The 14958-nt window shown below is 34.5% G+C and overlaps 1 protein-coding gene across 7 annotated transcripts in view; it reads left to right on the top strand.

The window, feature by feature from the left end:
- Positions 1-14958, top strand: part of MBTD1 (mbt domain containing 1) — a 35314-nt gene that overhangs the window by 9916 nt on the left and 10440 nt on the right. For all 7 annotated transcript variants that reach the window (XM_040530783.1, XM_040530782.1, XM_040530784.1 and 4 more), the window contains 10 exons: positions 5379-5496; positions 6059-6193; positions 6705-6793; positions 7957-8191; positions 9477-9532; positions 9821-9925; positions 10749-10896; positions 13498-13580; positions 13872-14106; positions 14746-14823. In XM_040530783.1, coding sequence (XP_040386717.1) covers positions 5379-5496; positions 6059-6193; positions 6705-6793; positions 7957-8191; positions 9477-9532; positions 9821-9925; positions 10749-10896; positions 13498-13580; positions 13872-14106; positions 14746-14823 — 1282 coding nt within the window. The remainder of the gene's footprint in view (positions 1-5378; positions 5497-6058; positions 6194-6704; positions 6794-7956; positions 8192-9476; positions 9533-9820; positions 9926-10748; positions 10897-13497; positions 13581-13871; positions 14107-14745; positions 14824-14958) is intronic.

Here is a 14958-nt window from a genome sequence, read left to right as displayed (position 1 = left end):
TCGTGCATGCTTTCACAAAGAAAAAAATAAAAGGAGTCTTAAACACTTGTGAAATTATTTTTAAAACGTTCTGGGCACAAAATTGTGGTATATGCTATAGAGTGTCAAACCAACTAGGTCATGCAATGCTAGATAAAGTTATAAAATACCTTACTAGATTGAGGCTTGCTCCAGTACATAGGAACTGATCTTTCCATTACATATTTGGGTTTGGTATTTTTTTTAATCTTGGTTTTTAGTCATTCTTCCTGTCAGTTGTGCTGCTAGGTAGTGTAGAAATAAAGGAAAATTGAGCTTCTTCATAAATCTGAAATGAAAAAGCATGCTTTTCTTTGCGTTATAATTATGAAGATTCCAAACAAAAGGTCCTCAGTCATTCTTGTCATGACAGAATGTAGCTTGGGGAATTAGGAAAATATTTATCAGCATCTGTCTTTAGTGTGTTTGTTAAAATCCATTGATTACATGTTGTTTAAAATATTGCCAGTAGTTTCTGGTGTAAAGGTATCTCTAAGTAAAAACTTTCACCGTCTCTTTTCTCAGCATGCTGTATTTTTTTTTTATTTCAGAAGCTAGCGTTTCAGCTTCTTACAAGAGTTTTATTTTGCTCGAGATTATCTGCTGAAAATTTCAGCTTCATAGAAGCCCTTCATAAGGGGGAAGAGAGACGTATTTTCTGGCCAGTTCTGGAATTCATGCTGAGCCCTGTCAATTCATAAATCAGTAAGAGTTGAGGGCTCTTGGCAGTTGGCGCTTTCTGAATAGTACCCTTTATGCTTAGAGGCCTTTACTATTGCCCAGAACAGAGCCTTGTATTAGTATAGATTCATGAATTTGTATCAAATTCCATGTGCTTAAGTAAGCATGTTAGCCCTTTCCTTTCACAATTATGTATGTGTTGTAACAAGTAATTTCATAAGTACATATCAAAAGGTGTTGTTTGATAATGTGACCTGTGCAATTATAACAGCAAATGCTTCGTGCTTAATTAGGATACATCTACAATAGTTATACATTGGTACATTAAGCTGTAACATTCCATATTAAAAGGAGTCAGATCTTCCTTTCTTACTGCTTCATTCATTGACCTGAATAGTATGCCAGTAATGTGAACAGGCACAATATTAATATTCAGAGTTTACCTTGGAAAATTTCACGAGCTTTATGGCAACAGTACTACTAAACCAGAATGGTATTTCTTTTCTCCCTATATTTTCCTTTTTTGTAGAAGTAAAATGCAACTGCTGCAGTCTCATTTGGAAACTTCTTTTTTGGTGGACGTTATTTAGCTTTGGAATAGTGTGATTTACATTTACCCTTACTGTAGTTTTCTGTGAAAAGCATATTTAAGCCAGTCAAAATCAGAAAACACATTAGTACCTTCTTCTTGGTAGATCCTTCCCTCTCTCCCATTCTTTCTGTTGATAATTAAAATAAAAAATATTCCTTTTGTCTGTCTGGAAAGCTCATTGCTATTTTTTCTATGTGATAGATTCTTTAATTTGTAAAACTTTGTATTAATTGATGTTTCTTTACAATTCATATTATAGATTACATGCACATTTTGTGTGTGTCCACAAGACTGAGTATATCAAGTTTATTATCCTGTCCAAGATAAAGGTGTAGAATTGACACTACAGTAAAATAATGACACATCTTCCCCTAAGTTTATTATTAGATGAAATGTGTACCTGATTATTTATCTGCTTGGATATTTATTAGGGAACATTGGGATCAATGTTAAAGAAAACTTAAGCAAAATCCCATGTCTTATTCCCTTTTGTTTGTTTGTTCATTTCATAACCCAGCATACTTCAGTATTTCAGGTCTGGTGTAATTTTCCCAGATTTGCCATTTTCTTGCGTAATGTGGGGATTTATTTACTCTTCAATTTATCACATTTTAGAAACAAAATAATTGAAATTCTCTTTATGGCTTTTTCTGTATGAGAGGAATTAACTTCAGAGGCTTTTTTGATGCCCTTAATGTGGCTTTTGCATTTCCTTGTTACCTTCATTCCAGACACCTTGACATTTCAGTGTTGACTAACGCTAACAAAATTCACTAGCAATACTACTGCCATGTCCACTTTCTAGGTCAGTAAACTGAAACAGAGAAGCTGTTTTGTTTGTTAGTTTTTTGTATAGGAAGACTGTGGCAGAGCCAGAATTACAGTTTGTGCACCTTGCCTCTTTTTTAATTGCTGAATTTTTACTATGCATTTTGTTATAATTTAGCAACATACAATGTGCTCTATTTGCTATCTCCATTGGTAACTTGCATTCTGGTTTCATTATTTTCTTAAAGTTTCTACTTTTTTATGCTTTTGCTTTTATTAGCTGAAAGCATGTAGTGATTTGAATCATGTGTCAGTACTACTTAATGGTGCATTAAGTTGTACGTTAACAGTAATTATTCTTTTCCCACTCTGCTGTTGAGACACATTTTCTGAAGTTATGCATTTTATCGGTCTTTATTCCAGTTGAATTCTATTCTGAACTGAAGTATTTTTACTCTTTGTTTCTTTTGTTACTAAAAAAAAAAAAAAACACCAACAATAACAAAAAACATTTGAATTATTTGGGAGCATTGCCAGGATTTTGCACTAGGTGGCAGTGCTTTGCTTCTAGCTTTTAAACCATTGTACACATTGTCTTCTCTGCATTACCTTTTGTGGGGTTACAGTTTACACACGGTAGCAGCATTGTATCCTTACGCTTCAGGAACTGAAGCATGTCTGACATGAAAATCCTGATTCCAGTTTCAAATCTGAAATCATGGCAATATGGATGCCATCCAAAACCTTTAGAAGCAAATAATTTAACCTATGAGCTCTTTGTTCAGCTAAGCATGTGGGGATACTGAGCGCTCAGGCATTCCTTTCAAACCCTGTCAAACAGGACCTTCCTGATTGCAACTTACCTTGCAGAAAAGGCAGCTGCCGCTCACAGATAAACCCTCCCAGGTCATCTCCCGGAGCAGGAAGCGATGAAGCAGATCTTCCTTGTTTGGGAGTAACGTGAAGCGGATCTCTTCGTCATGAGTCTGAAAGGTAAATTTGTTCTTACCTGTAAATTATGGTTCTGCTAGTTCTTACTATGCCAATCCAGACTTCAGAGTTACCTTTCCAGCCAGCAGATAAATAAAACTTGATGCTTATATAGTGCTTTGATTTTTATTTTTTCAAAGCATTGTGTGAACATTAATTAATTGGACAAAGACAGAGAAGACAATAAGGAAGATGGCTGCTATAGCCCTGGTTTATCCAGTCTTCCTTCTGTAAGAATATTATGAGTGAAAAAAGAAAAGATGTGCAGTATACCAGGTATACTGTAAACCATCACTTCAGAACAGTAATGTTATCTGGCTTTTCAGTAATGATGCTGCACAGGATGGCTTCCTTCTTCTAAAGGGTGAGCCATATGGGTTGGTGTAGGAGAACTAGCAGAACCAATATTTTCACAGACAAGGACAAATTTAACTTTCTGCTATTTCCCTCTATACCAATCCACATTCTAGCAATAAAAATATTTGTGACATTTCTATTATCAGTTGATGGGAGGAGAAGTGCTTTTCTATACTTTTTCTCTGAATCAACTGAATAAATGAGCAGGCAGTAAAATATATTTTAATGTAGTGCAGCTGGATTAGGAAGTTATTCAGCACTGCTATTTTTGATGGTTTGGATCATCTGTATCTCTATACAAGGCAACAAGATTTACTAAAATATGCAATTTGAAAAGTTTATTTCCCCATTTCAATTCAAAAAGCTACAAATGTCAATTTAGAGATGATAGTGAATATGCAATAGGACTTGATTAAGAAGCTGCATCTGCATATTTTGTACATGAAAATAAACCATCAGCTTGCAAGTTTTCTTTATGTCTGCCAGATGGCAGAAAAGAACTTTACAGTCTAGACTGGTGTAGATGGGACATAGCAGAACATGAAGAGACCAGGCTTCAAGAATAAGAAATTAGCATATTTGCTCTGACTAACTTTAATAGTTAAAACTTGTTTGAAGTTTTGCATGCCTAGCCTCAAATATTTCTACAAGTGAATGGTATCCCTTTTTAAGATAACTTTAGTCTTTAGAGCTACTAGCTGGCCATTGCTGATTGCCAGCAAAATTCCAGTATTGTGATTTCCAATCATTCAGGCAGGATTAATCCAGTTTTCCTCTCCTGTGGCTCACAGCCAAAAATCTGTGAAGTTAGAGGCTATTCCCAGTGAGCTGTGAAGTTCTCTACATTTGCAAAGAACCTTGACCTTGTAAATGAAACACAGCCTTAGAATACAATATATAACCAGGGGGTTTCTTTAACTGTCCCTGTATATGGACATTGTCTGAACTGATCAGAATTTACTTTTCTCGGAATACGTTACATTCGATATACCTGTTGTTTTAAAATAGCCAAAATCTGAATCTTCCCATTCTTAGTGGTCTCTAGCTTAGACTGGCTCAATTTATATTTTGTTACTGTTAACTTTAGCTGAGTAACTTTTAAGGTTTTAAAATCTTTAGCACTGTGCATTTCTTATATCTCTACTATACCATCTTTGACTATCTTTCATGATGCTCTGTTCAACAAAACATTCTTCCTGACAGAGCAAACTAAATGTTGGTTTTTATTTCCAGTTTCCCAGGCTCCTTAGGAATTCATCAAGCTTCTATTTCTTTTTGTTATTAACACATTAGTCTAAGCTTTCAGGACAGCATATGTGTTTCCCTTTAGCATTCATTAAAAAATTAAACTCAGCCTTCTGTTTTTTTTGATTTATTGATAGAATAATTACTTACAGATGATATGAAAGCCTGTTCCTGTGAGAGGATCTGAACCAATGGGTGATAAAACCCACCATAATAAAACTTCAGAATAGATTCAAGAAATAACTTGTAAGCGTTTTTCAGGCACGTTACTGATTTACAGAATATAAAGATTTTTATGTCTGTGGCACAAGTATGAGTTTAAAGTGCCATAATTTTCTGCTAACAGAGTTGAAGAGGGAATTATACTGTTCTCACTAAAATCAGTAGGTAGCACCTAGTTGAAACATAATGGAACAAAGCTGACCTCTGAGCATATACAATTCGTGCTTATGCTTTATAGGTGTTTAAACTTGGGATCCTAAAGCTGTGGTAGGAAATACACAGTAATTGTAGTGTAGCAGAGCAACACTTAAGCTTTAGATAAATATCCAAATTAGGTTTTCATAGATTATTTTCTAACCATGTTTGTCTGATGTGTATTGATTGTCGTATTTTATTTGAAAGTTACTCACAAAACACTAATATGATTAAAAAAAATAATAGTTATTTTCATGTGCTGTAAATAAAGTGGTGAACTGTTCCCTTCCCCCCCTACCTTAAACGTTAGGCACCTATGGGAACATGCTGGGGTGATATCTCAGAAGGAGTACGAGTGGAGGTTCCAAACACGGACTGCAGCCTACCTACCAAAGTCTTCTGGATAGCTGGAATTGTAAAATTAGCAGGTGAATATATTTTAATTGAAATTATTGAAATACTCAAAATAATGCTGTGAAGGGAGCTGATAATATAGTCAGTAGTCACCTGGTTAGTAGAATATCAACGCTAGTTAGGGTGTCAGTGCTGTATTGCTAGGTTATGTGTTTTAGCATTACCCCTGTCACACTTTTACAGTAGCTTCAAAGAGAGTTGAGAGCATCTGTTTTTTATATTGCTGGAATTCACTAAGAGCAGTGCTGGATGAGAGGATAAGCAATTGCATGATAGCGAGCCTTGTTAAAAAAAAAATCACTTTTATTGATTAAAAGTAAAGTTAAAAAATGAGGGTTATATAGCTAAAATATGAAAAAGCACAGACTGCAGGTAAAGAAACAATTATTTCCCTATATATAATCTCTAAAAGCTTATAGTACAAGAATTTTAATTTTATTTCAAATGCGCTGATAACATAAAGCAATGTGTCTTAAGAATAATGTTCTAGAAAAAGTTCCAGTCTAGAAAATCCGATGTAATTTATGCTAGGTAAAGAAATACTAATAGATTTTTTTTATAATTATTTTATTTCAGGCTACAATGCTCTGCTAAGATATGAAGGCTTTGAAAATGATTCAAGCCTTGACTTCTGGTGCAACGTTTGTGGGTCTGATATCCACCCCGTTGGTTGGTGTGCTACCAGTGGAAAGCCTCTAGTCCCTCCTCGAAGTATGTAAATAGTAGCCTCACTGATTACTATAATTACAAAGTCTTTTCTTACTAAATTTGCTTATGGTTCTGATATCCAAGTGGTTTTTTTTTTTTTTTTTTTTTTTTTTTTTTTTTTTTTTTTACCATAGCAATGATTTCAACAGTTAAAAATAAATCATTTGATCTATTGGAAAAATAAGGATTTGGCTTGCATTGGAAGTGTTTCTTGTGGTAGCCCCTCTGGTACAACTTACTTTTTAAGATCAAGGTGGAAGCGGTTAGCTAATCAGTGATGTGAACATGCACTGATTTATATCCATATTTTGTTATTAAATTCTTTGCCCTGACATACCCATACATTTAATCTTGGGTAGCATTTATTCTCTAAAGAGGTTTTTGTCATTATTTTCATTCAGGCTTTTTAACAGTCGTCTAGGATTTCTTCTTTACATATTCCAGACTATAACATTGTCTCTAACGGACACAATTAAAAATCAGTGGCTTATTTTGTCCCCTTCATTTGCAACAGCCATCCAACACAAATACACAAACTGGAAAGCTTTTCTAGTGAAACGACTTACTGGTGCCAAAACACTTCCTCCTGACTTTTCTCAGAAGGTAAGGCTGATGCAATATCAATGATGTACTGTGAACAAAATTGCAGCACAGAGTGAAGAGCCAAAATATTTTACAATGGCACAGTAGCTCCTTTTGTAGTGAAGATGATAAAGTAGTTTCTTCCCTTGAAACAGTTTTCCTGAGAATCTCTATTCTTTGTTTATCTCCACACTTGTCAATGTGATGCTGTTTGGAAAACTGTTTCCTCAGAACAGAAGTAATTTTCTTTTAAAAACTAGTTAGTCTACTTTAATTTTAAAATACCCCAATTAAAAAAGTGCTAATAAGCTACCCTGTGATATAAGAAAAATTAAATCTGATCTAATTCAACAATGATTTTTATTGTGCACTGTTACAAGAAACTAAGCAAAATTAGTTAATATAACACGTATCTAGATGCAAAAAAAAGGATGCTTTTAATATTTTTCATCTGCTCTAGATTAGATTTCCTGTCTAAGTCGTATGGCAGCTGCCTGTATGGTATGCTCTAAGTTAAATTAATTATTATGAGATGGTACATAGGTTTTAGTAGGAATATATGAAGTATTGTTTTTGTTGTCTTATCATTGCATCTAATAACCTCACCCGCCTCGTTTTTTTCTGAAGATGTTCATTTGTATTTAAAAACTGGCTCTGTTGGAAGCCAAATTAAGTTGGCAAAGTCTTGAGGCAGGATAACATCTATTTCCATTCTGTTCCTTTCTTTTTGGTATATGATGAAATTATGTTTGTGAGTGGTCAGTTTTAATTATGTTTGAACATTCTTTTTCATGCCTCATAATAATTTTAATTCTGTGTTTAAAGATGCCAAAGCAAAAGGGGTTTATGTTGTTAAAATTGTTACTCAAGGTAATTTTATTCATTGTTATTAACTGAACAAACTTTCATCAAGTCAAAAGAAAATTCATTTAACCTTTATGAGAGCTGTGTTAGGGCTGTACTTGATAAAGGTTACACTGTTGTAGGATCTATTCTAGTTAGTCTTGTGAAAATGTTATATTTTGACAATGAAATACAAGAGAAATCATTTGTGTCACTTCTCCAGGTGGATTAACAAGTACTTGAATTAAATGGAAAATGCTTTGATACTGTGCTTTAACAGTAGAAGACAGATGACTAAGCTGAAACATTTTACAGAATTTCTTTTTTCCCCTTATTTTAAGGTGTCTGAAAGTATGCAGTATCCGTTCAAAACTTCCATGAGAGTAGAAGTTGTTGATAAAACACACCTTTGTCGAACAAGGGTAGCGGTTGTAGAGAGTGTCATTGGGGGACGGTTAAGATTGGTATATGAAGAAAGCGAAGACAAAACCGATGACTTCTGGTGCCATATGTACAGTCCACTCATTCATCACATTGGTTGGTCTCGAAGTATAGGACATAGATTCAAAAGATCTGGTAAGCCTTTTGCACTTCAGAGGTGTCTTTGGGGCAGTATTGGCTTGGAGAGACCTGACTTAAGCAATACTGTCACTTCATAAAGCTAATAAAACTAGCTTTAGCAGTTATCTTTAAAAGTACATATGATGGGGTATAGGGACTTTTAGCAATTATACTGTCATTCCAGAGTTTCAGTTAAAAGTATAACTAGCATTTTCTACAGTGTTGAAAAAGCCATAATAAGTTTTAGTTGAGTTGTAGTATATCAATATCTAGAGGGATTCAGTCTTAAGTAGCGGTTAACAAATTGTCTCTGAAGGAAAACCTTGAACTGCAGTATTCAAGCATGGTAAACTTCATTTTTCATACAGATATCTGGAATTGCACTGTCCTGCTCCACTAGTTTCTTTGTGTTTGTCTCTTATACAGTACAACATGAGCAAGTATCATATGGGATGCATTTCTTTTTTCCCCTCTCAAGTTTAAGGACTATAATTTTTTTTGAAAGATTTATATGTTTTAGAAATCCATGGGAAGGAAAGATAAGACAGTATAATAGATGATATGTGGTTAAGACCCTTATTATTTAAAACACAAAAGTGATTGTAATTTGAAATATTTAAGGCTTCTAAATGGAAAAAAAGAGTCTGCTTTTGAATATTTTCCTGTTGCGCTGTGACTGTGGCCCTTGTCTGAAAGAGAATTTCTGTAAAACAATTCACAAGGCATCCCTTCAGGACAGTTTTAGCACTTAAACTTTCACTGAAACTGTTTATACATAAGAGTAGTTAGAGAAATCAAGAACAGTGCTGTTTCCTATATATAATGTCTCTAGCAGGGTTTCAGGGATTCAACAGCTGGCAAAAATCAGTTATGTATATAGAATGATTAGACATAATTGTATACAAAATTATATGTAATTACATAAATGTAATTTTCTATCATAACATAGTGCAGAGAGGTTAACTTGCCTTTTTTTTTTTTTTTTGCAAAAGTGTCTATGTGTTAGTAGCAATTTGGTGACATAATTGAGCTGTCTTGTGAAGATTGGATATTTTTTTTCATAAATGAGGTTGTGTTAGAGGTGTTTCAGGGAGGATGAGGAAATGAGGAAAATTCAATTTCAATGAGGAAAGCAGAGTATGTCCCCCAGTTTTTTTAGGGTGATCTTATCATAAACTATGGGCCTCCCACACTAATAAGGTGATTGCATTCTAGTAGTTTACATATTCAGAAAAAAACATACTGTTTGCTCGCTCTACTAACAAAACCTCCAATTAACATGTACTCTTATTCCTTGTAGATATTACAAAGAAACAGGATGCACATTTTGATGCACCCCCACATTTATTTATGAAGGTGAGCTTGCTAGCAAGAGCAGTCTTTTCTCAGAGTCAATTGAGGACCTTTAGTTCCTGATATTTATAAAAATAGATCTGAAACTCTGTTTAAGTCCTGGAAATATGCCCAGCAAAATCACTGGTGTTTTTTATTCATACAGTTAACTAATTTGACCTTCTTAACATAAACAGGGGTGACAGTACAAGTATTTTAATCTGTTCTTTTGACTGTGTGTGGTTTTATATTGTTCAAAGCTTATTAGATTCTTAGCTTCTGATGCTGTTATCTGATTTATTTATTTTTTAGGTAAAAGAGGTTGACACAGCTGGAGAATGGTTTAAAGAAGGAATGAAATTGGAAGCTATAGACCCCTTAAACCTTTCAGCAATATGTGTGGCAACTATTAGAAAGGTAAGAAAACAAACGTATGTATTGGGAAGATGGACAGGAGTCCGTTTTTCATTTACCTTTATTCAGGTTTGAAATAAAGAAAAAATAAATTCATTGTTTATTGAATGCATCCATTAATTGTTTATATGCAAGTCCTATGAAAAAGAATATACTCATGTAACTTTTTGATTTTTGATCTCTGGAAATTCAGCCTTATCTTTAATTTGGATGTAATAGCTTGTGAGATTAATTTTCAGGACAGTCTTCTGCTAACTATCTTAAATATTTTGCAATTCTGTTCCGAAAAGAAAAAAAGCCTCATCTTGCTTACTTTCTGAAGTCTACGAAGACACTTCAAGGATGATCTTTTCTTCCTAGCTTAGTTGAAAAGGACCCTATATATGTGATATACTTACTAAAAGGGAAAAAAATGTAAAAAGTAGCTTAGCAGCCTAGCATAACCTTACCAATGATTGTGGTAATTATTTTGAATCTTTTTTTATTAATAGTGTGCAGAATATCCTTACAGGCTAGAGTAAACTGAATTACAAAGCTTTAAAAGTAGAAGTAGTGTTCACAGAAAAATAAACAAACTAGAGCTTAGTGAAAGGAAATGTTCATCTCATAACTTTGCAGTTAACAAAGGTACATTTGACAGTAGCACACACCATCGAGGAGACAGGTATGAATTTTTTTTGTTTGCTATATTATAATTGAATGTTCTTCTAAGTATTTTCGTTATTACTCAGTTATTTTTTCACTCTTGAAACATGGCATGCTTTCTTTCTAGCCTTATCACACAGTTAAAGGTATTTAATGTAAAATTTTGTTTTTCTTTACAAAGGTTTTAGCAGATGGCTATCTTATGATTGGGATTGATGGCTCAGAAGCAGCAGATGGGTCTGATTGGTTTTGTTACCATGCCACTTCCCCTTCTATTTTCCCTGTTGGTTTCTGTGAAATTAACATGATTGAACTAACTCCACCCAGAGGTACATATAGCATTCTGACCACATTTTACTTTGAATATTTTTTCAGTGATATTGTATGTGCCATATGCTTTGTTTCTTAATTCAGTCTACAAAATTCATGTCACTTTTTAGGACTCAAGTCAGAAACAAATACAGCAGCGTAACTTCAAAGTAATCTTAAAGATAACAAACTTTTCATTTAGAAAAAATGAAATTGAACATCTGTATGGATCACTGACTAAAATCTGCTTTTGCTGTCATAAATTGAGGATAGCCACTTGAATAGTATAGCCATTAAGTGAATGGGAGGTGTAAATATGCTAGTCACTGAACAGTTCGTAATATGTCATTGCTTGGAAAGTCCTGACTGCCAGAGGAGTAACAAACGTTAAATTATCTCAGGCTTAGGTTAATTGATGACGATGACAGTAAATTTCTAGGAATATGCACAAACTTGAACTTCAGGGAAGTATCCATTAGAGCTGTATGCTTCATAATCCCTACTGTAAGGAAAAAGCTGTCTGTCCACTAGCATATGTGCCTATAGAAGTACCTTACTGCCTTCATCTTTCCATTTCATTATCTTGCTCTAGCAATTTATAAAGAGGATTGCAATTAAGTGTGTCACAGCAGATGATTTTTATGGATTTTTTCTTCATTTTCCTCTTTGCAGGCTTCTACTTGTATTTATTGAATGATTTTCTAGGTAACTACACAGACAGTGTAATGCAACATGAAGAAAATAATTTCATATCATTTTCATTACTGCACACTAAAGGGTTCCTTAAGTATTTGTAAACTGCAGTTAGACAGATTTACTATTTTTCACAGTCAGCTCATTTATTGAATTTATTGCATAGGAATTCATGGGCATGATCACTCCTCAAAAAATGTGCTGCAGGAGTCTCTTGCAATAATAATCATTGTTGCATGGGGAAAAAGTGTGTGTATCAATATCAGCTAATTTAGAAATAAATGCATTAAATGATACAGAATAGAAAACATTCCCTTTTACGACGACCTCCTTTTTACTCTTCAAACATTATTTACATGGTGTGCAAATTGTATTATTAACACCTTTATCATACTATTGTTTTTTTGTATTGTGGCAACTTTTTTACCTACATGTATTTTTTCCCTTTTATTGCAGTTTTCCACAACAGTCCTGTATCGTCCCTCTGAGAGACGATTTAAAATCGCACATGCATTAATCTAAATGTCATTTGAATGAGGAGTTAGGAGTAAAATACAGACCATAATGTGCATTAACATACTTAAACGTTTTGTTACTGATTTAATAGGATCAAAGTGATCAAAGTTTCCTAGTTCTTATGACGTATATTCCACTCTCCACATTATGAGCTAGAAAAGGGACAGTTTCTTAAATCTGACTACTTTAAAAAAGACCACATGCACATGTCTCTGTGTGGTGAAAAGTAAATTAACGGACTCGTATACAAATATGTTGGTCTAGCCAGAGGAACTGTACATAAATGAGGAAAGTATTAGCACACAAAAAGTGGTATATTACTACCCTTACCAATTGCTAGCTATCCAGCTACATCTGTTCACGCAGATACCACATACCTGATGTGAACACCCTTTTTCAAATTACAATTAGCAATGTGGATAACTTAAATGAGTTGCAATGAAGTCACTGGACTTGTTTGTAAGCTCATTCCTTTCAAACATCTTGATCCCGTGCTGAAATCAACAGAAGCTGAAGATGCTTAGACGCTTCTAAGGCTGAGATTGTATTTTGAGCTGTGAGTGGCAGCTACCTGTTGAGTCTGGTCCTTCAGTACTGAGCTGTGACTCAGTGGGAGCTCTCTACACACACACAAATGAGATGAAAACAATTCCCATAGCTCTCTCCCCATGCTATACCCAATGCACTGTGATTGTTCAGAATGTCCGACATTGGATGCTACCACAAAGAAATCTTTCAAGCTGTTGTTGCTCTAGGAGTTAGAATTTGAGAATTGGGAGTCTAAGCAGCTATAGGAGTTGCAAACAAACAAAAAACCAACCAAACAAAAAAGTCCTACATCTTTTAGGCATATTCATTAGACGAACAAAAGCTGAATATAAAATAAATTTTCTTACCTTTACAATAGCTTTTAAGATTGGAAAAAAAAATCCTGTAATTTATCCTATTCTTGCTATCTTTAACCTTATTATTTAAGTTTTAAAATATCTCTACATGTTCTTACAAGTCTGTTCCTAACGCATCAAATTTTTCAATAGTGGAGCTCTTTCCCCACAGGAAAGACACTGGATGTGCTTAATTACATGATCTGTTCTGGGTCATTTGTGTGGGGCATTGTAGAGATCAAGGATCTACGTGGACAGAAAGCTTCAAGTGTGAATGATTAATCTTAACATCAAATGACACTTTCTGTATTATCTAGAAGTTCATTCATCTTTGTTGCAAACGGGCAGTGTCCGGTTGACTGTCTTGTCCCTTAGACGAAAGCTAAGAGAGTGGAAGTTTCTGATGTTAATATTTTGCTTCTTTGTTGTCTTTTTAGCCATAACACAGTGCCAATATACTGTTCTTGTTGATGTTTCAATACATGAAGCTTGCAGTTGATGTATGAAAATGTTGTTTAAAATTCACAGGGTATGCAAAACTCCCTTTCAAATGGTTTGACTACCTCAGGGAAACTGACTCAATAGCAGCACCTGTAAAGCTCTTCAATAAGGTAATAAATATTATGCATGTGTATTTGAATTGCAGTTAGTATTTTCTTTAGATTTGTCTGCATACTCCATGGGATTGACCCAGTTCTTTGAGTAGAATTGTGGAAAACTAAGGCACCAGGGACTCTTTAGAAATAGGAACCATTTGAATATATTAAGCTTGAATATTTCTGAAATGTTAAATACAGGGCTACATGAAACTTCATAAATGATATTTGCTTCGTGAGTGTGCTTTACTGATATAACATGTTTGTTTGTTGATGTTCGACTTGTCAATGTGCTTACTTTTCCAGGAAGTTCCAAACCATGGGTTTCATGTTGGAATGAAACTGGAGGCTGTTGATCTGATGGAACCTCGCCTGGTATGTGTGGCCACAGTAACTCGCATTATCCATCGTCTGTTGAGGATACACTTTGATGGGTGGGAAGATGAATATGATCAGTGGGTGGATTGCGAGTCCCCAGACCTCTATCCAGTGGGATGGTGTCAGCTAACTGGATATCAACTACAGCCTCCAGCACCACAGTGTAAGTTCTGTCGTGTAAATAAAAACAGTTTACTGGTCCTTATCAACATGTGATGATTTTCCTAACTGCATCCTTTCCAAGTTTGGTCACCAGGCATAACAAAAACGGAACAAACTCTTGTTAATGCACAGGAGTGCACAGTTCTAATCTCTTCCACATTGACTTTCAAAGTATTTCTCAGCATTTCTGTGGCTACTTAAGTTTTCTATTTTTCCTGCCAAGTGCTTATTTAATCTAGGAAAAAAAAGCTTGTTATTTACTTACAAGGTCTGGAGACAGAATTTATATTGCATGAAGTTTGCAAATATATGTGCTTTACATACTGAATTGGATGGAACTCAGTGTGTTCATAGCTATTCACATGCACAAGTATTTATGTGAGAAGACTACAGTTCATTTACTGCATCAACACGTGGCTTGTCAGGTCAAGTTAAATGATAATTGTGTTTCAAGAACTGTTGTTTATTGGGAAGGTAGTATTAGTTACTGTTAGTAGTTTAATGGGAGGGTTTTTTCCTCAATAAAGGTATTCTGCCTTCATTCGGTCACTACAGAGAAATCTGTAGCAGCTTTGACACATTTTGAAGTGTTTTTCCAAAATAGTAAACTTTAATTTTGTACTCTTAATTTTTTTTGCAGCATCAAGAGATAACCAGTCAAGTTCATCAAAACAGAAGAAAAAATCAAAATCACAACAGTACAAAGGACATAAGAAAAGTGGGTGACAAAATAGCATTTGCACTTTTCTCGTTTTTTAAAAAGCTTGTGGTCTCTCCTTAAGTCCCTTTTCTATTTGGAAGTGCTGTTTGTGTGTAAAACGGGTGTTAAGCTTAAAGGTGCAGTATGCCATAA

Source organism: Cygnus olor, chromosome 18 (assembly GCF_009769625.2).
Source record: "Cygnus olor isolate bCygOlo1 chromosome 18, bCygOlo1.pri.v2, whole genome shotgun sequence".
Classification (NCBI taxonomy): domain Eukaryota; kingdom Metazoa; phylum Chordata; class Aves; order Anseriformes; family Anatidae; genus Cygnus; species Cygnus olor.
The sequence above is the reverse complement of the archived record's forward strand: the minus strand, read 5'-3'. Positions and strand labels throughout refer to the sequence as shown.